The sequence below is a fragment of the Vipera berus genome (genome assembly GCF_964194415.1).
Source record: "Vipera berus genome assembly, chromosome: 1".
Taxonomy (NCBI): domain Eukaryota; kingdom Metazoa; phylum Chordata; class Lepidosauria; order Squamata; family Viperidae; genus Vipera; species Vipera berus.
In genome coordinates, this window is record NC_138202.1 from 189,646,059 (window position 1) to 189,672,603 (window position 26,545).

Genomic DNA, 26,545 nt, shown 5'->3' on the forward strand with positions numbered 1-26,545 from the left:
GAACTTTATCCTCACCCTTAGACTTGAAGCTGCAGCTAATGTGCCAAGTGACAGCAAATGTTTATTTTATTTATTTTTTATTAGAAGTTTATCCTACAAAAAGAGCATTTGTTTTTTCACTGGCAGGCGATCTCCTGTGGAGATATATCTTTATTTCTTTGAGTCTCCAAACTTTCTACTTCATCCAATATTCCAAGAATATGGAATCTAAAGTCTCTGAAGGTGGTCTGAATGTGACTCTCACCATCAGATTATTGATGCATGGAAAGGTGAGCAGTACTGAAGTGTTTTCATGTCATTACTTCTAATTGAAGCATAGTAATGAAGGCTGACTTTGTTTATATGTAAATCCAAAAACTGTACATGTATGCCATACTTTTATTCCCTGAAAAACACATGTGATGCATGATTCCTAAATGTGGAATATTCTTTCATTGGGAAGCAAATTTACAGATATGGCCCTAGAACCCTCAGAACAGCCCTTAAATTGTATCCTGTGGGAGATGCACAGATTGTAAATTGGATAGATCCCAATTTGATGTTTCAGAAAACATTTTCCTTTATTCTTGATTGATTTAGGTTTCTGCAGGTGAAATTCATAATTTTTATACTGTACTGTTGAGACCCACATAACAATATGCTCACATTCTTTAAAATGTGCATAAGTTTGTAATAACTGTCATTTGGGACAAATTATTAATAGTCTTCACCAGGAATGATGTTCAGATTATACCCAGTATTGGACACAGAGAGGGAGAAGAAGCATTATAGTGTTTGAATACTATCTGTACTAAAGTTAGTAATGAACTAGTGAAATAAGATGAAATAAGTAATAAATCATGTAAAAACACTTAGCATTAACTGTTAACAAAAATGTTCAACATATAAGTGCAAGAAATTGATTCTGAATGTTTATATTCTCTCATTTTCTCAAAACCTCTTGTCTTCATATACGGAGAATATTTCCCTGAGTATAAACTGATGCCCCTATCTTTGAAGCCCTAAACTTTTACATGTACCAAAGCCCCCATTCTCACACTGAAGTGACTAATCAAAGTGAATCTATCCCTTTAAAGAAGGGACACATTAAGTCAGCAAGTTAAGGCATAGAAACAAAGCAGAGTAACTTATCTCTGTAAGATCTTCACTGAGATGGATTGTAGCCAGTTTCCAGACATATGTCCCAATAAGTCTGGGGGGGGGGGGGAAACTGACATATGCAATACAATAAGAGTAGACTGAAACAGAGAAATGCAAAACTAGGTTGCTGTTAACAGAGTTAAAAAGAGTTGATGTCTTCTGGGGGGTTTATGAAAGTACTCTCTTACTTAAAGCCCTGACTGAGATTTATTGTTTTATTGAAAGTTCTGGAAGTCCTAAAATATTGGTTAGACAACCAGTTGTTACAACTAGCATGAGATTTTATGTAACATTATCTCAAAAATTATAAAAATTGTATATATCTATTCAAACCATTGATCTGAAACCATTGTTTTGGGTCTTTCTTTGACCTGCAGTTGAATCAAGGAAAACATAAAGGTTCTGATTCTGAAAATGGGAGTTTAAGCAACAGATTATATTAAGTAGGATCACAAGGACTTGATTATGTGAACAACTAACGAGGAACAAAAGAGAATCACTGAGGCTATGAATTTAAAATGGAAAAAATAGGTTTTATGACTGGGTTATTTTGGGAGTTAGATTGGCTAGTTCACCATTTTGTATTTATTTCCAAGGATGATTTCATTTAGCCTTTTCTAAGGGTTTAAAGATCTGGCTGTTCTCCCAAGCATTTGGGCTTGGAGGTGGAGCAAATTCTGCCAGCCAATTGTTTAATTTGTTTTTTTCCCCTGTGAATACCATGATTTGTGCAACCGCAAACATTTTTAATTGGATTTATTTATTAATTTATTCAATTTCTATGACTGTCCATCTCAAATAAGTGACTCTGGTTGGCAAAGAAATAGTTCTTCTGGATTGTTTGGGTTAGGCATTGTATGCTACCCAGAATCACTGCTATGAGATGAGTTAAATAAATAAATAAGCAATTATTTGAAAAAGCAAGTATGGCTTTGGTACTTCTTGCAGGAACTTCTCCAAGGAAAGGAGATGGAGATATGCAGCCAGCTCTCTTCAATTATGCATGAAGATACCAGACAAAAGGAGTAAAAGCCTTTTGTTCCTGGCAGTTCTTCTGTTTTTCTCCCTCCAGGCAGGCAAGATTTCTAAATACAGTAATATCACGCAAGAGATAAAGCATCAAAATACGTTTGGACGGACTGCCAACACATCTACGTTCCTCTGTATAAACACTGCTCTGATCACCATTCTTCAATATGGATAATCCTTTGTATTAAACAGGAACCCCAGGGGAAATTAAAATGATACTAGAAGCTAGTGTTTTGCTTCCCGTTTCTTTTTTTCTTATTAAAAGCTTTCAAAAAGTGGGATGCCAAATATTAGGAGACCGAAAGCAAGTCCATGAAACTCAGATTGCCAAACTGGGACATAGTGGGTTCATTAACATTCCTGTTTGCCACAAACATGTTAATGCATGCATCATATTTTACTGTAAATAGAGGCAATGGTGTGAACCCAGTGTGATAAATTCTGGAAAGGGTTGTTGTTAAGGTTGGAGTTGTTGTTTTGACCTGGCTGTTCAATTTTTGATAGTGTTTGGCTTGAATGGGAGAGGGAGAAAGCTACATGGTAAACTTCTTTTTCTCCTTATCTACTAACAAAGTACAGATATGTAAACCTTGTTGTAGTAGAGGTGGGGAGGGAATGTGTCATAAAAGAATAACAAATAACTACTGACGTAAGTAGCACTTAATTGATGTCAAAGGCTGGCAGAGGTTCTCTTTTAATATCCAATGTAGTTTTCATTTTAGGTTTTACTTAGCCAACATTAATATACAGTAATAACTTTTCATTTACAGTAATTCCAAATATGGCTATGCAGTCACAACAGCAAGAACTAGCTGTCCAAGAGAGACTATCAGGGCAGGGGAACACTGGCCATCCTAAAATCTTTGGAACCCTACCAATGTGGGATTCTTCATTGCATTTATATTCTTGCTAATAAAGAAATTGTTTATTTTTCACTGAGTACCCATGCAATTGAGACTGGAAATTAATAATTACCACGAGCAAAATAAATAACATTTACTGGTAATTAAAGTTTTTGCATTCTTACTTTCTTGTCATTTTCTTTCCAACAGGAAGTTGGAAGCATCATTGGGAAGGTAATGTGATGTACTGTACATTTGAATGCTCATACATGTTCTCTGTGGGCAGAGCTATGCATGTGGGAGGCGATCAGCAGGAGGCTTGAGATTTTGCCTTCTCTTCTTCCTTCCTAGCTAGTTCTTGAGAGAATAAGAGCTGTATAATTAGAGCATGAGAGCTATAAGTGGTAAAATAGAAACCTATGTATTTAGCCATCTCCCTTTTCCCTAAATGTAAACTTCAGCTTTCTCCACTGAGCTAATTGCCAATCCAGTTTCTTATTAATAGCAGGAGGCAATAGAGACTGATCAAGCAACATCTGCATTCACTTAGATGAAATGTGGGAGGAAAAGGCAGATGCTCAGACTGGATCTTATGAAATGCTGAGAGCATATCTATAATAAACAAAGGGTCAATAATTGTAGAAAAGCCTGGAACAATACGAATAATTGCATATAGGAAATTGATTTGAAAACATTTTGAGGAAATACTTCTATCAAGGAAATTTTCCTAACACACTCTCCAAGTAAACTAAATAGGTATGTCCATGAGGTCCCTAGGAATCAGGTTCAATTGAATATAACATTTACACCAGTTAAATATTCACACTAATTAACCAATGTTTGAAAATACTTTGGTTGCTCAATTTCCTTTGATATAAGTCAGGTTTTGCATCAATCAATCTGTTATTGTTCCTGGTCTGTCACCAGTTAGAAGGATCCCAGAACAAAATATAATTAATATTTATTTTCATTGAAAATAAAAGTCATTGTATTTCACAACAAATATAATGGATTCTGAGATGCAGCTAATTTAATAAAGATAATATCCTTTTACTGTCAAACAATATATATATATATATATATATATATATATATATATATATATATATATATATATATATATATATATATATATATATATATATATATATATATATATATATTTATATATATATATTTATATTATATATATATATATATATATATATATATATATATATATATATATATATATATATATATATATACATATATATATATATAGTCATTAAAAGGTATAGTTTCAGAGTATCATGCAAATAAGAATTATATATTTATCTTAACGATGAAATGGTCTTCAAATATTCATATACTGATTTATTAATATTACACCACAGGAGATTATATAGTTGGAGAGAGGGAAAGAGATTTTACTAAAGGTTATTTCAGGTAAATTTTATATACATATCTCCTCATTAAAGTAAAAGAGATTGCATTTGGGTCCACAATAAAACAGATAAAATTGATGCTTATTTTTCTGAACTAAAACCTACTTTGTATGGCTTCAATCATCACTAACTGAATAATATGCAAAAACAAGAACAATAGAAAATATAGCAATGGAAAAAATGCAGTATAAGCAATAAAATATGGATGGCGGATAATCAAAAACTCTTGAATAACCAGGAGTTCTAAAATGTCATTTGGCTAATATGCTGTAATACACAATTAACAACTTAGAGTACTCTAAGACATTTCATACTCAATTTCTAGTCAAAACATGTCTCTTTTGAATTGTAAAAATATTTGTTTAACACAAGTCAATAAGAGAAAAGAAACACATTGAAAGAACTCTGTAAATAATCTGTAAACTGTATGTTGGATTGAAATAACAACTCTAAACCCTCTTGCAGGATGTGGCACAATTCCATTTACAGAACTGTATTCCAGAAATAGTTTCCAAATAAGATTGAAATGTGCATAAGGTTTACTTTTTAGATATGAACTTAATTCAAAATATCAAAGAATATTCCCACAGTTTAACCATTCTTCCAATGAGTTGGAGATTTATTTTGCAATAAAAAGCATATAATGCGACTATTACCATGTATAACGCCAATTCTATGTATTTTGAAGGAAAGTGTGGCTTGGTGAAGTCTAATAAAAATATTTCAGATTGAAACAGGATTATGACTTTAAAGATTTGTTCCATTCTACAATGAATTCATTTCCAAAATTGTTGAGCTTTGCAACATTGCTACTGTGGATGGGGAAAAAAATCAAATTCTTCATTCAATTTCCAGAATTTTGGACAAAAGAAGATACTCATTTTAGCAATTATGACTGTAGTGATCAAATCAATGATTAAAATACTTTAAATTAGTTCTCTCTAAAGATAAAGTTCAGGTTGAACTTAATATTCATTTTCATTGAAATGCTCACTATTCCATCTCTATAATTATATACAAGTTTTACATTCCTTTAATCATATAGATTTTGAATTCCGAATCATATATCATAATAGATTACAAATTGTGCATATTCAGTATTATGAGTTTCAAGATTTTCATATTCAGTCTAATTTCTCAACACTCTACCTTGCCTCCATAATACAAGTTTACTGATTGGGCAGTGCTTAACAGTATTACCTGGATACCATGCAAAAGATAATAATCTGTATATTATTATGACATTTTAGTTTGTTCTTACAACTGTTTCTTTTCATATTGTTGTTGCAGAAAGGAGAGACAGTAAAAAAGATGCGTGAGGAGGTGAGCAACATTACCATTCTATAAAATAACATAGGAATAAATGTAACAGTTCCAGTAGCAGCAATTTACAGGTAACATAAAAATAGAGAGGGGTGGTGGTGTTCATTAGTCACATTCTTTAGCATTGAAAGTAGATTAGCTTCCCTATGACAAAAGTACACATAAACATTTTGAACTACTAGAGAAAACCTGGATCCCTGCTCTGTAATTTTTCCTACATAGATATTAAGAAGTTGATCAAATCTGAATTTCTAAATGCCTGAACAGAGTTCTTTTCATAGGTCAAAAGAAGTTGTAATCTAAGGCTAATTAAATGTTGTTTGGCTGCAACTTGAGTTAGAACCTGTGTGGTTTATAGTTATTGTGCTGGACCGGAACAGTTATCATATCTTTTGAGTGTCTGGTTTGTTCTAAAAGCTGTTCTAATAATTCCTATATGAAAATAACTCATAACTCATAACCAATACAAAATATGAAATCTATATGTTTTCTAAGAATCTGCTGTATATAGGTCTTCTAGTCCAGGGGTCGGCAACCTGAAAAAGGAAAAGAGCCACTGGGAACCGGTTCCATCACACATAAAAAAAGTGGGAGCCGCGTGCGTGGATCCATGCATGCGCATGCGAAAAAAATGTTTTGCGCATGCGAAAAATGGTTTTTCTTGCACATGCGCGGACGCACGCGGTTGCCATTTTTTTTATGTGTGATGGAACCGGTTCCCGGTTGCGCGACGGCGACGGCCCATTTGCAGAGCTACCGCCTTCGGCAGCCTGCAAACGTGCCGCGACAGCTTTCCCAAAGAGCGGCGCCGCTGCCCGTTCGCGCGGAGGTGCGCGCACACCTCTCCAAAGGTTTGGGGAGGTGCGCGCGCACCTATGCTCGTTCGGAGAGGTGCGCGCGCACCTCTTGGAATGGGCAGTGGCGCCGCTTGTTGGGAAAGCTGCCGTGGCCCGTCTGCAGAGCTGCCACTTTCAGCAGCCTGCAAACGTGCCGCGGCAGCTTTCTCAAAGAGCGGCGCCGCTGCCCGTTCGCGCAGAGGTACGCGCGCACCTCTCCAAAGGTTTGGGGAGGTGCACACGCACCTACGGTCGTTCGGAGAGGTGCGCGCGCACCTCTCGGAATGGGCAGCGGCGCCGCTTGTTGGGAAAGCTGCCGCGGCCCGTCTGCAGAGCTGACACTTTCGGCAGCCTGCAAACGTGCCGCGGCAGCTTTCTCAAAGAGCGGCGCCACTGCCCGTTCGCGCGGCAGTGCGCGCGCACCTCTCCAAAGGTTTGGGGAGGTGCACACGCACCTCCGCCCATTCGGAGAGGTGCACACGCACCTCTCCAAACGGGCGGTGCCACTCTCCATTTGGAGAGGTGCACGCGCACCACTGCCCGTTCGAAGCTGCGGGTTGCCGACCCGTGTTCTAGTCCAATCATCTGCCAAGTACAGGAATCTTAAAACCAAATGCATAGGTATAGATTATCTTAAAATCATAAAACCAAATCCTAAAAACCAAATGTACAGGTATAGAATAGGAGGTATTTGGCTGAATGTTAGTAACTGTGAGAGGAATCTAAATGCCCTAGTTGCTCACCACTTAAGTATAAGCCAGTAGTGTGCTGCAGCTGCCAAAAGCCAACACAGATCTAGACTATATCAACTGAGAGATAGCATTAAAATCACGAGAAGTGATAGAACCACTCTATACTGCACAGGTAAAATCACACTTTGAATACAGCATCCAGTTCTTGTCACCACAATACAAAAAAGATGCTGAGCCCCTAGAAAGAGTGCAGAGAAGAGCAACAAAGATGATAAGAGATCTGGAGGCTAAATGATAAGGGAACTAGCCTAATGTTTAGCCTAATGAAGACAAGGCTCAGGGGAGATATGATACTAGTCTTCCATTACCTGAAGGGCTATCACAGGGAAGAAGGCATTGATCTATTCTCTTCAGCCCCTAGGACAGGACAAGAAGCAATGGGTGGAAGCTTGTCAAAGGGAGATTCAACCTGGAAATAAGGAGGAACTTCTGTATGACAGTGAGACTGATCAATCAATGTAATAGCTTGCTTCCTGGAGTTGTGGGGCTCCGTCGCTGGAGGTTTTAAAGAAAAGATTGGACAACCATTTGTCCTGCCTTGGGAAGGAAGTTGGTCTAGAAGACCTCCAAGGTCCCTTCGAGCCCTAAGATTCTATGATTCCTCATTTCATTTTGGACAAATGGCTGTCCAGGTTTTTTTTCCTTGAAAACCTCCAGTGATAGAGGACCCAGACTGTTGGGGGCAATAAGCTGACTTTGTAATAATGCCGCTTTGGGGGGGAAAGCCCTAATAAGCAGGCATATACATAGAATGTATATGCTAAGCACATTGGTTTGTGCTTAAATTGTAAGCCGCCCTGAGTCTTCAGAGAAGGGCAGGATATAAATGGGATTAAAATAAAATAAAATAATAAAATCTACAACTTCAGGAGACACACTATTCCATTTTTATTTTATTAATATTTTTTTGGATCCATAGTCAGGAAATTTTGTCTTAGTTCAGGTTTGGATCTCGCAGGGTAACATTTCCACTTACTGATTCTTACCTTTTCCTCAGATGCCAGGGAGAATAAATTTACTGTCTCTTCCCAGTGACATCCCTTTATGTATTAGATTACTGCTATCATGTCTCCCCTTAGTTTTCTCTTCTTTAAGCTAAATATAGACCACTCTTTATAGGATCATTTTAATCTTTCTTCATGGGATTTAGTCCCTCACTATTTTTGTTGTTCTGCACTCTTTCCAGTTCCTCAACATCCTGATTGTATTGAGGCTACCAGAACTGGATACAGTATTAAAGGTGTGGTCTGACCAGTGCAGCATAGAGCAATACTATGACTGTCTACCATCTTGATACAATTTTGATACCATCTTGATACTGCATTTGCATTTTTGGTGTCTGCAGCACATTACTGGCACACCCTTTCTCTGTGGTCTACCATAACCCCCAGACCTTTCTGGCAAGTACTATTGTTAGACCAAGTATCATCTGTCTTGTACTTGTGCATGTATTTAGTTTAAGTGCAGAACCTTACATTTCTCAACATAAAACAACATTTCAATGGATAGGGCAGAATGTTCTGTTTATCAAGATCCTTTTGAATTTTAAGCCTGTATTCAGAAGTATTAACAATCCTCCCCCCTAGCTTTGTGTTATCTGAAAATTTTATGGGCATCCCTTCTATTCCTTCATCTAAGTCATTTATCAGGTGTTGAATAGTACAGGCTCATGACAGAATCTGAGGTGCCCCATTGCATACCACCCTCCATGTGGACATAGATCCATTAAGGATTGCCTTTGGCTATGGTTGTTCATTTAACTATGAATCCATTTGGAAATGGGATTGTCTAGCCCAGATTTTTCCAAAATATGTATGGTCTACTTTATCAAATGTCTTACTGAAGTCTGAGTATACTATATTTTCTTTTATATCTATCTATCGATCGATCGATCGATCGATCGATAGATAGATAGATAGATAGATAGATGATAGATAGATAGATAGATGATAGATAGATAGATACAGTAGATAGATAGACAGAGATAGAGATAGAAAGATGGAGATAGAGATAGAGTTAGAGTTAGAGATAGAGATAGATAGATATAGGTATAGGTATAGATATAGATATAGAGACAGAGACAGAGAGATAGATAGATATAGATATATAGATATTAGTGTGGTGCTAAAGTCTGGGGGCCCTCTGGCCTTCTCTTGGCTGCCGGTCCAAGGGGTCTCTCACTTTGGCACCTCTGATTAACAGAGGCACCTAGTGCGGTGATGCTCAGTCATGGTTGGAGACATTCACACGAGGCGATGATGGTCGATTTCTCTTGGTGGTAGCTCATGTGGAATAATGATGGTCGATCTCAGGCAGTCACAGCTTACAGGGGGCAATGGTAGTCAGTCCCTGGTAACAGCAACTTGTATACGATGATGGTAATCAGTCCTTGAAAAAGCAGCCTGCATATGTCGATGGTACTCCATCCCTGGTAACAGCAGCTTGGCAGCTGAAGATAACCCTTCTGCAGAAACAACATGACCCAAATATGTAACAGATGGTTGGTAAAATTGACATTTCTCCAATGATAGCTTCAACCCTTTCTCATGGACCCTTGTCAATACCTTCTTCAAACGTTCCTCATGCTGTTCAAGAGTCTCACCAAAGACAATAATATCAACTAGGTAGACTAACACCTCTATCAAGTTCATCTCCCCCACCGTCTGCTCCATAAGCCTCTGAAAGGTTGCCAGGGCCCCTGATAATCCTTGAGGCATTCAATTGAATTCATAAAACCCCAAGGGACAGATGAAAGCAGTTTTCTCTCTGTCTTCTGGATGCGTGGGAATCTGATGATAGCCACTCCTTAAATCCAGCATACTAAACCACTTTGCCCCTGATAAACACTGCAAAGCATCCTCTATTCAAGGGGTTGTGTACTGATCTGGAATGGTCTTCTGATTAAGAGTGCGATAGTCTATACAAATTCTCAAGAATCCATTCTTCTTCCAGACCACCACTATGGGGGAGGCATAAGGACTTTGAGATTCTCTGATGATCCCAGTCCTCTTCAAGTCCACTAAATATCTCTAAGATCATCTAAGTCACTCAAGAAAATCCGCCGGGATCTCTCTCAAAAGGGCTTATCTTCCTGCAAATGGATTACATGTTGAGAACTCCTAGAACAGCCCACATCAAACTCATCTTTTGACAACAGGTGTTGCCACCTCCAAAGCTGGTCTCTAGCCCTCTCTCGCCACTCTTGGGAAAGCTGCATGTTCTTAGGATAGAACTGATCTGTTAAAACCTTACCCTCAGTCTTTTCCCTAGTATCAGGAGGCACAATTGGGGTGGCTGGGCTCACCTGCCCCAACAACATCCGATCTCTCAACCTCACAGGGAGGTTTGTAATATTCCAGACTCCAACTGCAATCCATCCTCTGGCCTGCCATAGGGCCTTTGTAGAGACCACCACTGGAATTACCTCCACTCTGGCATTCTGCATTCTAGGATTGGATTCAAGGATGAGGTAAGGGCCCAGCTGTTCCCAGTCTAATCTAACAGAGGCGCGCAAGCACAGCACCTCCCCTGGTGGTAGTATCCTCTTCGCTTGATCTAATTTCCACAATCACCCCACCCCCTCTGCTGGGGCCTGTTGCTCCTACATCAAATGTTGGTGTGCTATCTGCAGTGTGGGATGAACATCCCCTATAACTGAGTCGTTCCCTACTGGGACAATCAGGGTGAGCAAATGCCAAACTAAGTTGGTATTCATCCCCACAATCAATGAGCCCTGACTAGCTCCTGGGGGGGGGCACACACAAAGGCCAAGGTGTCAAAAGTCTCTGTATACCCAGTAACAGAGGGTCCAAATGTTAGCTGGATGGGCAAGTGCCCATCATATGGGAACCTCTGGGTTCCAATACCCCAAATCTTCAAATTGCCCAACTTCTATATGGGTATATGTCTTAGGTGCCTATCATATAAATCCCGATATAATAATGCCACTTGTGCACCCAAATCCAAGAGGGCCCTTGTATAAATATTTTCCACTTGTACTGGCACTATCAGGGAGGGGCCCACCAGCTGTTTAGGAATTCTGGCAGTGAGAGACACAGCATCTGGTTCAATGGTCCATACATGAGTCCTCAAAGACTGTTGCTGGGGCCCTATCACTCTGACTTCAGAGGGTTCTAAGATATGGGAGTCTCTTGCTGAAGGTGATGCTCCCATCACCCCTATCGCTGATGGGAGCTTTGAGGGAGGTCCACTCCCAGGGGTTGGCACCCAAACCTGCCCTTGATCACCCCTTTGATTGGAGCTAGCTGATATTGCTGGGCACCCATTTGGCTCCCGCACTGGGGCCCTTAATAGTTTCCCAACTGAACTGAATTCCCTGATCTTCTGTACGGTTTTGTACAAGTACTCCTATAATGTCCTACATCCCTACAGTTGTAACAAATCACTGACATTGCCGGATTGTCAGTTGAGGTGGAATGGCCCATCCCCCACTGGCTGGTCCAGCCCGGCCTCCATTTGGAGGCAGACCACCCATTGCCATCCACGAGGCCACCATCCTAGTTAAGTTTGATATCTGAGCATAGTTGTCAGCCGATCATCATCCTCTTCACCCTTCCTCACTCCCATGCCTGGGGGCCATCCCGATGATAAATCGGCTGTAGCATCTTTGGCCTCCTCTACCACTTCTGTCACCCTAACTCTCCTTATGAGCTCATGATTCCCCCAGATATTCCCTTTAGCTTCAGACTTTGTTTGATTCCAGACTGGATCCGAGGCTAAAGCACCCTGGGAAAGTTGCTCCATCTGGGCTTGTTGTTATTGTTAGCTGCGAAGTCATGTCCAACCCATCTGGACTTGCTACACCTGAATTAGATCCAGCCCCCCACCTTTCCACAACCTAGTATAAAAATTTGTTCAGCCGTCTTATATACTCAGACAGCTTTTTGCTTCCCTTTTGATACATATGCTTAAAGCGAAATAGTAAGCTAGAAACTGTTTTGGCAGTTCCAATTTCATCATGCAATAGAGAGAGATAGTGTTGTGATTCAGGGTCAGCCTGTGGGTTCGGCAGTTGGGTCGGATGACTCAGAGGAGGAGGAGGAGGGGGGGTGTTGAAGAGCTTGATGAGAGTCCTCAGCCAGGCCCCTCTCATCTGGTCACGACGCAGACCCAGCTGTGTGAGCCTGACAGCGTGGATGAAGATGACCCACAGCTGGCCCTGTTCAAGGACGCCCAACGCAGGAGGCAGTCAATCAGGAGTAAACAGAGGAAGGCAATGGGGCTCCTTGGAAGGAGGCAGAGAGAAGCCACGCCCTGAACTGTATTTAAGGGGAAATGTGTGGGAGGGCTGGTTTGCTGAAGGCAACCGCTTGAAAAGATCCTGTTTCTTGGTTTGTGTCTTGTTCTATTTGTTTTTGTAGCAATAAATTTGGCAGGCGTAATTCCAGCCTCTTGCCTTCTTGTAAAAGGGGTTGTCCCTGCCTTTTCTGCAGGGCCGGTAGCAGGCTGGTACAGAACAGATAGTTACGCACAGTAAAATGCCCTCGGCTCAACACTAGACTTCTGATAGTTTCCGCAGCAGGGCCCTTTAAACTTTCTCTGACCCTCTGCTTCTTTTGAGCATCTGGTATATCCCACTCTTCAACTGCTTGTATTGCCTGCTCCAGTTTCCTATACCCAGTCCCCATGCAATAGCTGCCAGTCAAGTTTTGTATGGAGGTCATGCTTCCCCCAGCCTGCACAGACCCTGCCTCAGGTGTCCCTACAGTAAACGAAGCATGTGTCTCCTTTTTTTGGCCAAATGGTTTAGCCAAAAGTGTGGCCCAAACTGTCGGGAATATCATGCTTGCCCTAGTATCCTCAGTCAATTGAAGACTCTCAACCTGAAAACACTCCGGAACACTTTTCTTCCACTCCAACAGCACATAAAAATGGGAAAAGGTCCAATCCAACCTTGTGTCCACTACATATACCCTCTGATCAGGGACAAGGGTCCTCGATGTCTGTAGAATTCGCTCTTCTGGCCAAATATCAACAGGGACATCAATTACTATACTTGACTTTACCTCACTATTCTGGTCCTCACACCACTTAGTAACTGTGGTGGAGTCCATTTTGCTCACTTGATTCCTATCCCTACGTGAGGCTATCCGTTCCTCCCCCCCCCCCCGAAAGAGAAAAGGCCAGAGAAGAAATCCCGGACGAGCCCCCATGTGTAGCACCATCCCCTGTAGGGACCACTAAAGTTTCCCCCCCCCCAGCCTTCTCTTGACCTGGTTGCCGGTTCAAGGAGTCTCTCACTTTGGCACCTCTGATTAACAGAGGCACCTAGTGCAGTGATGCTCAGTCACGGTCAGCAGACACTCACATGAGGCAACGCTGGTCTATCTCTCTTGGCGGTAGCTCATGTGGAATAATGATGGTCGATCTCAGGCAGTCACAGTTTACAAGGGGTGATGGTAGTCTATCCCTGGTAACAGCAAGTTGTATACAATGATGGTAATCAGTCCTGATAACAGCAGCCTGCATAAGTCAATGGTGGTCTGTCCCTGGTAGCAGCAGCTTGTATACGACAATGGTAATCAGTCCTGGTAACAGCAGCCTGCATAAGTCAATGGTAGTCCATCCCTGATAACAGCAGCTTGCGTACAACAATGGTAGTCAACCCCTGGTAACAGCAGCTTGCATGGTGTGAAGGTGGTCAATCTCTCTCTGGAACTTGCAGGGACCTTCCTTCTCCACTCTCTTCATCTCTCTCTGCCCTCACTCCATGTAATCCTCCCCTTCTCTGCCCCCTTTGCCTCTTCCAGCTTGCTCCAGCGAAAGGAAACAAGTAAAACTTCCCTGACCTACCCTCTGTAGTTCCCCCTCCTTCTCCCTCTAACTTTTCCCCACTAAACAGATACATTCAACCCGGTCAAACTCTTCCCTCACTCTTCCTCTACCCAGCTTGCTCCAGCAGAGGGGAAAAATAAAACTTCCCTGACCTACCCTCTCTATTTCCCTTCGTCCAGCTTGCCCACAATGAAAAAAAAATAGTAAAAGGCTTCACCTTCCCCCCTCCCTCTCTCTATCCATCCAACTTGCCCGCAATGAAAAAACAGTAAAAAGCTTCACCTCCCCCCACCTCTCTCTCTCTCTCTCTCTCTCTCCATCCAGCTTGCCCACAACGAAAAACCAGTAAAAGGCATCACCTCCCCCCACCCTCTCTCTCTCTCTTTCTCTCTTTCTCTCTCTCTCTCTCTCTTTCCGTCCAGCTTGCCCGCAACTAAAAAACAAAGGAAAAAGACATGAAGCTGCACTCTCTTACTCTCTCTCTTTGCCTGGCTAATTCTTCACCGAACCAACTCCAGGCATCCCAAACTCGCCACCTTCCTTCTTTTTTTCTCTGTCGGCTTCCTCCTCCTCCTCCTCCTCAGAGCTATGCCCCGCCCTGCTGCCAGCCCAACAGCAGCTGCTGGAGCTCCTCATTTTCCTACTGGATTGGCAGGGCTCCTGCAAAAAGCTCTCAGCCAACCCCATTCTCACCCCAGCTCTGCTACATTAATTTTTATAGGATTAGGAATAAGGTGGGGCTGGGATTGGGATTGGGATTGGGGTTGGGATTTGGATTAGGGTTACGGTTAGGTTTGGGGTTGGGGTTGAGGTTAGGGTTTTTTCAAATAACATTCTCAATATTTAGCAAACAGCATAATGTCTGGGTTCATGTGTTTAAAAAAACAATGAGTAATAGTTAATTATCATAAACAAAATGTTAATTAATTGCTCGATGGTCTTGCTAATATATATTCAAAATTACCTATCACATTCCTTTCTCTCTAACTCGTTTTTCTAGCCATTGATAAAAATTATCCTATGTTCTAAAATACACTGAATCTATTCTCTCTTTTATCTTTAAAGTCAATCTATCCATTTCTGCACACTCTAAAATTTTCTTAATTAATTCTTCTTCAGTTGGTAAATTTTCATTTTTCCAATGTTGGGCAAATACAGTTCTTGCTGCAGTTAGTACGTGTAGAATTAAATATATACAGTCTTTCATAATTTGCTCCTATTATTCCTAACAAAAATAATTCTGGCTTAACGTCTATTTGTTTTTTACTCATTTTCTCCAACCATAAGTGTATTTTTAATCAAAATCTTTTTAGTTTAGGGCATGTCCACCAGATATGGTAATAAGTACCTGGTCTTTGTTTGCATTTCCAATACTTGTTTGAAGTATTTTTAAACATTTTTGCTAATCTCACTGGTGTCATATGCCATCTGTAAAACATTTTATGTAAGTTTTCTTTATATTTATTTTATTTATTTATTTATTTTAATTCCATTTATATCCCGCCCTTCTCCGAAGACTCAGTGCGGCTTAGAAGCTTATGCTACTACTTTAGTTAATTTAACATTTCTTTCCTATAACTTTTGCCAGTTTTCTAATTCTATATTATGTCCAAAGTTCTTTGCCCATATTATCATTTTTTTACTTGTTCTTCCTCCATCTTTAAGCTTAACAGATATTTATAGAGTTTCTTAATCAACTTTTCATCTGTTTTTAACAGTATCTGATCAAATTCTGTCTGTTCTTTATAAAATCCCATTGTTTTAACATGTTTTTCATATCTTGTTTGGATTTGCAAGTATGGCCACCATGATAGATCAATACCTTGTTCTTGTAAATCTTGTCTGTCTTTCAATTTTCCTTCATTGTCCAAGATATCTTTATAGGTCACAACTTTGTCATAATTAATTAAATTTGGGTAAGCAAAAGCTTCCATTATTGAAAGCCATCCAGGTATCTTGATATAAATTTTTGCTTTTATTTTTTCCCATTCTAAAAGAAGTGCATTTCTTATAAAGTGTTTTTGAAAATATCTATGTATTTTATTCTTCCCATACCACAGAAACTCATGCCAACCAATTTGTAGATTATGCCCCTCTAGGTCTTTTGTCTCTAAGCATTATCCATTCTTTAAGCCATGTTAAAATAGTTGCTTGGTAGCATAACATCCAGTCCAGCAGTCCAAATCCTCCACTTTCTTTCGCTTCTTGTAGCATTTTCAGTCTAATTCTAGCTTTATTTCCTTGACAGATAAATTTCAGTATTGTTTTATTTGGTTCATCAAAAAAGGCTTTTCCACTCTTACAGGAATTGTTTGAAATAGAAAGAGTATTTTTTGTAAGATATTCATTTTCACTGTTGCTATTCTCCCCAGCATTGAAAGTTGTAAGTTTTTCCACTTTTCCAGATCCAATTTTACTTGTTTTAGCAATCTTACGTCATTATCTTCTTTTATTGTTACACATCTTGCTGTTATATAAAGTCCCAAGTATTTAACTTTTTTAACTATTTGAAGATTTGTATAGGTTATAGCCAACTCTCTGAAATATGCTTTACCCATACCCCACACATTTTGAAGCAATGTTTCTTCTTTCTTGTTTATTTTGGGGAAAAAATCCATTTCCTTTGTCTCTAGTTGTATAAATTCTTTTTCTTTCAGTATAGATTTATTCAAGGACTATCTTAATTTTTTGTTAGTTCCTCTCCAAGTCATTTTTATTGGGTTATGATCTGCCCAAACATTAGTTTCTATCTCAATTTCTTCTATCATTGTATTAAGTTCCAAAGATGTCCATATTATATCAATTCTAGACCATGATTTATGTCTATTTGAGTAAAATGTATATTGTAATTTCTTTGGATTTTTTTCTCTCCATATATCTTGGATACAGAGTTCTTCTGTCATTTTTAAAAATGCTTTAGGTAATATATTTCCTCCTTTCCTCCCTTATTTAGCACTTTTATAGTCCAAAGTTCCATCTGTCGTTGCATTAAAATCTCTCATTATACAGAGATTTTGATAGTTCAATTCTAATATTTTTATGTAATTTTTGGTAAAATTGTTTATCATTTGATGCATATATTGCTACCATCAGTATCTGTTTTTGATCCATCATTATTTCCACCATTAATATTCTCCCCTCTTCATCCGCATAAATTTGTTTAGGGTTCATCGTTTCTTTAATGTATAGAGCTATTCCTCTTTTCTTTTGAAGTGCTAATGCAAAGTGAAGTTTACCAATTTTCAATTGTTCTAACAACTTATAGTGTTCTCTCAATATGTATTTCTTGGAGGAAAATTATATCCATTTTTAATTTTTGTAGTCGTGTAAAGAATTTTTTCCTTTTTGAGGGAGAATTTAGTCCATTTATATTCATTGACAAAATCCCACTCTCCTTCTACATCTCTTTCAATTATATTTAGGTCTTAATGTTCTAGTGAATCTTATCTGTCTCTGATCTCTTGGTCTTGCTCCTTCTTCTGTGTATGTGTTTTTAATTTCTTCCTCCTCTCTTGGTTTGACTGCTCCTTCTACTGTCATTTCTTCTTGTTTCTTTGTTTCTCTCTTTGTACCAGATTCAGAATCACCTCTTTCCAGAAATGCTCTGTGGTTGTCGTAGAATTCCATTGCTTTAGGTGGCATATCCAATCTATATCTTTTCATATCCCATTAGATTAAAATCCCTTCTGGAATCAGCCATCTGAAATTCACTCCTTTTTCAGTTAATTTCCTAGTTAGAAACTGGTGTTCTCTTCGGGATTCTCTTATTCTCCTCGGGATTTGTTTGAGAATTACAATTTCTTTTTCTTTCTTTCTTTCTTTTTTTGCATTTCAAAGGTTCATCTCTTACTCTTCTCAGAATCTCATCTCTTATAGACCTTTTGAGAAATCTAACATGTACTTCCCTGTGGACTTTATTTCTTCTGGCATTGTTTGAGTTGACTGGACATATCTGATCTAATTCTCCTTCTATTTCCTGTTTCCCAATTCCTAATGCGTCTGCCAATAATTCCATTATCAGGTCTAGGAGATCCTCTTCCTTATCTTCCATTATATTTTGAAATCTTAAAATATATGAGACTCTTTCCATCTCCATCCCAGCTATCACTTAAATATGAGCCAGCAGGGTGTTGCAGCTGCCAAAAAAGCCAGCACAGTGCTAGGCTGCATTAACAGAGGGATAGAATCAAGATCACGTGAAGTATTAATACCACTTTACAATGCCTTGGTAAGGCCACACTTGGGATACTGCATCCAGTTTTGGTCACCACAATGTAAAAAAGATGTTGAGACTCTAGAAAGAGTACAGAGAAGGGCAACAAAGATGATTAGGGGACTGGAGGCTAAAACATATAAGGAACGGCTGCTGGGTATGTCTAGTTTAATGAAGAGAAGGATGAGGGGGAACATGATAGTAGTGTTCCAATATCTCAGGAGCTGCCACAAAGAAGAGAGAGTCAAGCTATTTTCCAAAGCATCTGAGGGCAGCACAAGAAGCAATGGATGGAAACTAATCAAGGAGAGAAGCAACCTAGAACTAAGAAAAAACTTCCTGACAGAACAATTAACCAGTGGAACAACCTGCCTCCAGAAGCTGTAAATGCTCCAACACTGGAAGTTTTTAAGAAAAGACTGGACAGCCATTTGTCCAAAATGATATAGGGTTTCCTGCCTGAGCAGGGGGTTCCTTCCAACATGATGATGATGATGATGATGATGATGTCTTCTAGTTCTCAATTTATATGTTTTAATCTTTTAAGACTTCTAATTTCTGGTCCACCTCAGTTGATTTATCTTCAATATTTATCTTTTCAAACTAAGAGTCCATGTTATTAATTTTTTGATTCATTTTATCAAGATCACTTTTCATCTCCTCACGGTTTCTCATTGTAGCCACCATGTGAGTAGCAATTGCCTCTTGAATTGCTTGTAACATCGCTTGAGTTTCCTTTTGGAAGTCATTAGCCTTTTCTTGCTGGAGCATTGTATCAATTGATCTCTGATAAAATGGACTTACAGAAGCAGAAGAGGGAGCAGAAGTTCCTTTTTTCCAACTTTATATAGATTGCGGAAACTCATCTTTATCTTTTAATCATGTTTTGTAATCTACCAAGTAAATCAGAATTGTAATCCAATAGGCTCCTAACAAATAGGAGAGGTAAATAATAAAAAATAATTAGTAATAAAAAGAACAAAAGAGAAAAAATAAAAAATATATACCAAAATTTGTAATCCAAAGTGTTCTGTTAGAAGAAGTTTCTTGTTATTCACTCTATCAAAACAGCTTGTAAAAATTTCAGGTCAAGCTGTATTTGCAATCCAAGGAAGTCAGATGACTTCAAAAACAATTTTTATTTATAATTGTAATCCATCCTATAAAAAAGGACAATCCAAAAAGAGTCTTCTCTTTTCCAGCCACAATCTTCAGGACTATAAATTCCAAAGACACCAAAAAGTTTAAACTGTAAGCTGTGTCTGGGCATCTAGCCAAGTTTTAGAGCTCCAGTCATTTTTTAAAAAGCAAGGTTAAATGTAGTTCTCATTTTTTCCATTAGATGTCCATTCCCACCAAACTTTAAAAAGTTAAAAAATTAAAATCTGATGGTTTCCAAACAAGGAATAAAAAAGAATTATAAATGGAAAAGTTTCCCAAATTATCCTTCTTTTATCCCTCAATTATCTCCACAATATTGTTATAAGTCAGTTTTAATTTCCCCAAAGCTTAAACTGCCACTTCTAGTTCTGGAGGAAGGGGTAGAAAAAAAAATCCCTCCCTCCCTAAAGCTTGGAGATTTCTTGCTTTTGAATGCTTTTTTCCAAAACCAGTATTTTTTTGCTTGTAGAGAGGTAAGGAAAGTAGTCTCACCCAGATCAGCTGTTTTGCTTTCCGTTTGTTAGTATTCATTGTCTCCGATGATCAGCTGCTTCTGGCTGACCACATGGGTACAGTCAGCCTTTCTTGCTGCTGGTCCTGAGGGCTACTTTGGATCAAGCGGGTCAGCTACCACTGTCCCGCGATCTACACAGTTTTGCCCTATGGCCAGTCACCTCTACAGGGTGACTTTCGGTCCTATTGGACCCCCCCCCCAGCTGGTAAAAATTGGGCTTGGAGAACAGAGCTTCATTCCCCTGCACCCGTGTTGCAGCGATGTCACTGGAAACTCCCTCAAGTATCCTATATTTTCAACATCCCCCCTATGTATAACGAGATGTGGTCTCTCAATTATAGAGTGGAGCACGAATCAATATCTCAGAAGGAAACTGTCCAGAAAGGATTGTGACCATTACAGGCCCTACTGATGCCATCTTCAAAGCATTTGCAATGATTGCTTATAAATTTGAAGAGGTAAGAAACATCTAAGGAAATGTTTATTTTCTACTGACTCTTGGGAAAAACTCCTCAAAATGGTTTTTTAAAAAAATATTATAGGTATAGTGACAATTGGTACACATGCACCAGATCTATCACTTCATTATGGTTTAGTTTGGGATCTGTCTGGAATCAAGAATGGTTCTAGTAAATACCCTACCCGAGAATTTTTTGTGATATAGGTGTATCAGGGTATGTCAGATTGAAAAATATTTGTTCACTCAATTATACAGTCATTTTTTTCAGGAGATTAGCATTGCAAAATAAATTTAAGTTAACTTTAACTGTCTAGTTGTGTCCAATTCTAGGGGGCACTGCTCATCTCCATTTCTTAGCTGTAGAAGCCAGTGTTGTCTGAAGACATTTCTGTGGTCATTTGGCCAGCATGACTACAGCATGGAACGCTGTTACGTTACCACCAAAGTGATAACTATTTATCTACTTGCATTTGCATAGTTTCAAATGGCTAGGTGGGCAGGAAATGGGGCAAGTCATGCAGTGCTTGGGTCTTGAATCCAGGCTGTCAGCTTTCCAGCTGACAAGCTCAGCGCCTTTAACCGCGGAGCCATCAAGCTCTTTAATGTACTAGGGACATTAATACAAAATAGTTCTTTTAGTTTGTTCATATTCTGTTCCTTTGACATTGCCCTAAATGTGTAATAGTGGTAATGATGAAGAACTATTGTAAAATGTAAGATACAGATTTCCTAGATGTAAAAAAATCTGCTGGTTTTAACAACTTAGGCAGAAGAAAACCAATTCTATTTTCCTATTTGCTCATTCACAGTTCCACAATGTGATAAAAATGCTTGGTTCATTCTTATAAAGTACCAATCTAACTTCCTCCCTCCCTCCCTTCTTAAAGGATATAATCAACTCAATGAGTAACAGCACAGCTACAAGTAAGCCACCAGTTACATTAAGGTTGGTTGTACCAGCAAGCCAATGTGGATCATTAATAGGCAAAGGAGGCTCCAAGATTAAAGAAATCAGGGAGGTAAGTCTCTGATTTCCCTATGTGCAGAGAAAGTTATTTTCTATGAGAGTCTCTAAACCTCTCTAATTCATAAATCTTCATGAAGTCAATTGTCATAATGTGAAGCAGGAATCATTGAAAATCTTCATGTCTTCTGAGGGCAAGAGTTTCCACTTATAGAAAATTTCATTTGGTTCATCTGTTCTAAATTGAAATGGTGTTAATATTGATGACAAAACTACAATTATAAATATATTATTTATATGTTAAAAAAAGTAAATAAATTAGCTGGACATTCTGTGGGAATAACTGTCCTCCATCTGTTCCATTCTGTTTTATATAACACTGTTGTGGAATCAGCAAAAATACAATACTAGTAATTTATTTTTATTTATTTGTCTAAATATGTTATGGCCATCCATTCTAGTAAAATTTGGGTGATTTACAAAATCTAAACCAGTAGTTAAAACAATGAAAAATTTAAAACAAAATGGAAAGTCTGGATTAAAAACAGCCATAATAATAAGAAAATGTAATAGGAACCCCACAAATACATTAACCCCAAACCTGGAAACAGAGCCAGGTCTTAAGGGCTTTCTGTAACCACAAGAGAGGGGGTGCCATTTGTCTCTTGGGGGGGAGATGCTGTTCTAGTGGGAAGTGGGCAGGAGTACTGGAGCACTGGATGGCCAATTGTCTATAACAGCTGCATGAGACAGTTGCCTGACTCTGCCTAATGGTACGGCTAGCCCAGGTTAGCAGAGTGATTTTTGATGATTTCAGATAATATACAATTAAAACATGGACAAAAGTATATTGCAGTAGTTATTCTATGATATATAATCTTCTGTTTGGATTTTATGTTGAAAATTGCCTAGAAAACAGTAATCTCGGAGTGGCTAATCTGATCGTGTAATCCATTGAAATCTGCCATGGATGTCTGTCCATTTGGAGATTCAATTCAAAGGCCTGGATGGTTTAATCTCTAAAGCCAACCAAACGGTATTGGACCAGGCTACTGAAGTAGGATAGCATCCTACCCTCTCAATTCATTGTCCAAGGTTTTCATTGAGCTGCCTCCATGCCTTGGTCACTGAAACAAGGAGGGAGGGTGGGGTAACTACCTGTGCTTATTAAATGCCAACCTGAAAGAGGCAAACTTGATATCATATCTTTTAATGCCAAATTTATCACTGGGTTTTATTTTTTATTTTACTCATGCACTGTTCCTACTCTAACCTATTAGCAACACCACTGTTTATCCATTATTTAGTTACTGTTTATTTTAGGGTTTTTTCATTTCCCAGAGAATGTTGATTCTTATGGATTTACACACACACACACACACACACAAACACAAACACACACACACAGAGAGAGAGAGAGAGAGGGAGAGGGAGAGGGAGAGAGAGAGATGAAAAGAGAGCAAAGAGTGGTTATACCTGGATGTTTAAATGCCTGTGCAGAAAAAATAAGCTGTTTCCTTTCTTCAGTCTACAGGTGCTCAGGTTCAGGTGGCGGGGGATATGCTGCCCAACTCTACAGAAAGGGCAGTGACCATCTCAGGGACCCCCGATGCAATTATCCAGTGTGTCAAACAGATTTGTGTGGTGATGCTGGAGGTACAGTTTGTAACAATAGGGGTAACGTATAAAAGGAACATATGTAAATAACTGAAGAATGGATTGTTATTGGTTCTTGCCTACTCAAGCATTCAACCAATCTGGGGTTCAAAACAGCTCTGGATGGCTACATGAGAAAGCAATTCTGTGAAGATTTAGGGTAAAATAGTAGTTCAGGGAGTGGAGGCTTGCAATACCTACTAGCCCATTTGGTTTATATTGTCATTAAATATACTTTAGTTATAAAAGATGGAGTGGGATATGTTTTTGCAGATTTAATATGAAACAATTATATTCTCCAGAAACCTAAAGAAACGGGAATGAAAAGAGGACTGCACTAATAACATTATTTCTATTTTTCTAATTCATCAATTTCCTAGTATTATTTGTATTCTTCAGCTCTCAAGGGTATTTCTAGCATCAGACCAGTACATGGTTTCCATTTGTCTCCATCCTCTACTTTCAAATGAAGCTCTCTTGATTTTAGAGCACTTTTATCCAAAAATAAAACAAACATTAATATCTGTTAGGTGATGTGCTGTGGAATTATCAACAGAATGTATTTCCTAGCATGTGAAAATCTAGAAAGAAGAATGGGTGTTGATAATATTGGATTAAGTGGGGGTTGTAGGTGTATTCATGTTTATGAAAAGATGTTGAAGAAATCAGTGCAAGGGCAGATTCCTGGTAGCTGAAGTTAATGAGCAATTCTAGCTGCAATAATAGCAAGGTGCTTAAAGCCTCACTGAAGTCAAAAAGGGGCTTCCCCATTGTATCCCAAAAAGCAAGTGCTTTATCTTTTTTCATTGCAGATTTTCAAGGTAAAATTTCATGAATATTTCAGCTAAGAAAGTACCTAGATCCTTCTCCAGCATGTAAATTTTTTCATGTAATTAAATAACCTTTCTATGTATGATTTCATTATGCTCCATTGGCTCCAGGCCAGGGTTCATTATTTCCAGAATTCTGTTTTATGTTTTTCTTCATGAATTTCACTGTCTTGAACCTTACTGGTGAAATTAATGGTTGATACACTTGGCATTGTTTTCTGATCCTGCTAAGGCATCCTTAGACATGTCTTCTCAGAATATCCAAATATTGTGACTTGCATATGCAGCATCAGAAATCACATTCATTCTAAATATTAGGAAGGAATTGAAAAAACAAACTATAACCATTGCATATGCAAGTTTTGAAAGAAAATAAAAATGATTCAAATTAATATGCAGTACATGAGAATATAAATAAGGTTCGCACAGTTAGATTTGACTGCCATGTGGAGGAGCAAATGTTAATCCAACAATAAGTAACTTTAGCACAGGGATGTGCGATTTCTTGTTGGCTTTCGAGTAGTAGTTAAGAGCAGCACTGCCCCCAAAAGTAGCAAATAAAGCCAGCATGGAAAACTTAATTTGATTTTATTTCTAGATAAATGTCATTAAATACACTTACTACAGTTACTTTCCAGTCATATATTTAGTCATTTTCTTCTCCTCCCTTAATTAAAAATTAGAATTGGGTAATAATTTTTGAAAGTCTCAGGAAGCCACATTCAGGCTTTTTGGCTACCACACTAGATTGGTGGCTCTTTGGAAAAAATGAAGTGGGTGAGTGAGCTATATTACTAAATTATTTGCAATAGTTTTAAAAAATGTATCTTGTGATTGTCCAAAAATACTAAAATAAAAGGGGCAGCTTCGTGGCAGCAGAAAAAAATGGAAGACATAATTTGGTCAAAGGCTCAGAGGAAGCTCTTGGAAGTGGTCTTCCGGGGGCTGGAAACCTTGCAACCCTACAGTCCCTCTGCTGCTGTCTTAAACAGGTCATCAATGGAAAGGAGAGCCTTTAATTTGTGCCCAGCAGTCCCAAGGCAAATGAACATCTGGCCACAATCAATGGTCCACTAAATGATTCTGCCTTTAGTTTCTGGTCTGGTAACAAAACCTTGCAGAGTTAACTTTATCAGTTCATGTTAAGTATGGTTTGATTTGTACATGTTCGGTTGCCCTCTAACACTCTTTTTGCTACCGTTTCAGGAAATGTGGTCTAATGTTCTCTCTCCCTCTCCTTGTCCCTTTTCCTAGTCCCCACCAAAAGGTGCCACCATCCCCTATCGCCCAAAGCCTGCCTCCACCCCTGTCATTTTTGCAGGTGGTCAGGTAAGAGCCGACCCACTTGCAGCCTCCACTGCCAACCTCAGCCTTTTACTGCAGCACCAGCCGCTGCCTGTTAGTCCACTCAGGTTTTGTTGCTTTTTCACTTGCATGGTGTCATCCCTTTCCCGTTACACCAGGAAAAGTGGACTCAAAGCTCTTTGTTTGCAAAGCACTGTGGGTAGCAACTGAATAAGCAGTATGAATACTGTCTGGTGCAACAAAAGGAAATAGGGGTCTTTATCACACAAGGCAGACTTTCCCCAGTCTTTGCTGAAATCACAAGACAAAAAATATTATCAACTAAGATCTAGAACAATAGATATATGTGAGCTGATTCTACATAAATTCATCACCCATAAATACAGCTGGGAGTTGGCTGACCTCACAAAAAGGCAAGGATACTTTATAAAATATCATTCAGAAAGAATTCAGAGGTTGCAATACATAGCAAATGGTCTGTCTTCTAAGAAAGGAATTGGGGGAAAATATCCACCAAATATTCCACATTATCTATTACACTATGACCTTTACACAGTATTTCAGTAAGATGCTGGCAAATACTTGTAGAAGGAAAGTAATTCCTGTTTATCTTGTCCTAAAGTTTCATAAGCTTATGTTTATTTTTACATTCAGTATTACATAATTTATTTACCTTTCAGTGCTCATGAAGCACATGTAAAGTAAAAAGATACTTCAGGGAATCAGAGAACACAAGATTTGGAAGAGATCTTGGAAATCATTTAGTCCAAACTTCCAATTCAGGAATCCACTACTTAAAGTGCTCCCACTTCTGTTCAAAGACCTCTGGTAAAGAAGCTCATCATCTACCAATTCAGTCACTTTCATTGTTGAACATTAGAAAATTCTTCCTGCTCTCCAACCTTGCCATTTAAACCTATTATTTCTTTTTCAATCTTCTGAAATGCCTCCAAATCTGCACTCTCTTCCCAACAAAATGGCGACCCTTTTATCATGTCTTCCTGTAGTTTTCTCTTCTGTAAACTCAACCTACCAGTGCCTGCAACTGTTCCTTACTTCCAGGTCCTCAATCATCTCTGTTGTTCTCCTCAACACATGCTCAGGTTTGCCCATTTCTTTTCTGAAATGCAGTGACCTGAACTGAATGCAATAATTATCAGAAAATAAAAGGTAAAGGTAAAGGTTCCCCTGCACATGTGTGCTAGTCGTTTCCAACTCTAGGGGCCAGTGCTCATCTCCATTTCAAAGCCGAAGAGGAACGCTGTTACCTTCCCACCGTAGTGGTCCCTATTTTTCTA

The 26,545-nt window shown here is 38.9% G+C and overlaps 1 protein-coding gene across 8 annotated transcripts in view; it reads left to right on the top strand.

The window, feature by feature from the left end:
• Positions 1-200: 200 nt before the first annotated feature.
• PCBP3 (poly(rC) binding protein 3) overlaps positions 201-26,545 on the top strand; it is a gene marked incomplete at its 5' end in the record, with an annotated part of 62,846 nt that continues 36,501 nt past the window's right edge. For 4 of the 8 annotated variants that reach the window (XM_081312784.1, XM_081312788.1, XM_081312785.1 and 1 more), the window contains 7 exons: positions 201-269; positions 3,222-3,245; positions 5,729-5,761; positions 20,374-20,490; positions 21,380-21,511; positions 22,984-23,112; positions 25,197-25,271. In XM_081312784.1, coding sequence (XP_081168910.1) covers positions 201-269; positions 3,222-3,245; positions 5,729-5,761; positions 20,374-20,490; positions 21,380-21,511; positions 22,984-23,112; positions 25,197-25,271 — 579 coding nt within the window. Of the gene's footprint in view, positions 270-3,221; positions 3,246-5,728; positions 5,762-20,373; positions 20,491-21,379; positions 21,512-22,983; positions 23,113-25,196; positions 25,341-26,545 lie in introns of all 8 variants that reach the window. The other 4 variants (XM_081312782.1, XM_081312783.1, XM_081312786.1 and 1 more) reach the window with 2 other exon arrangements.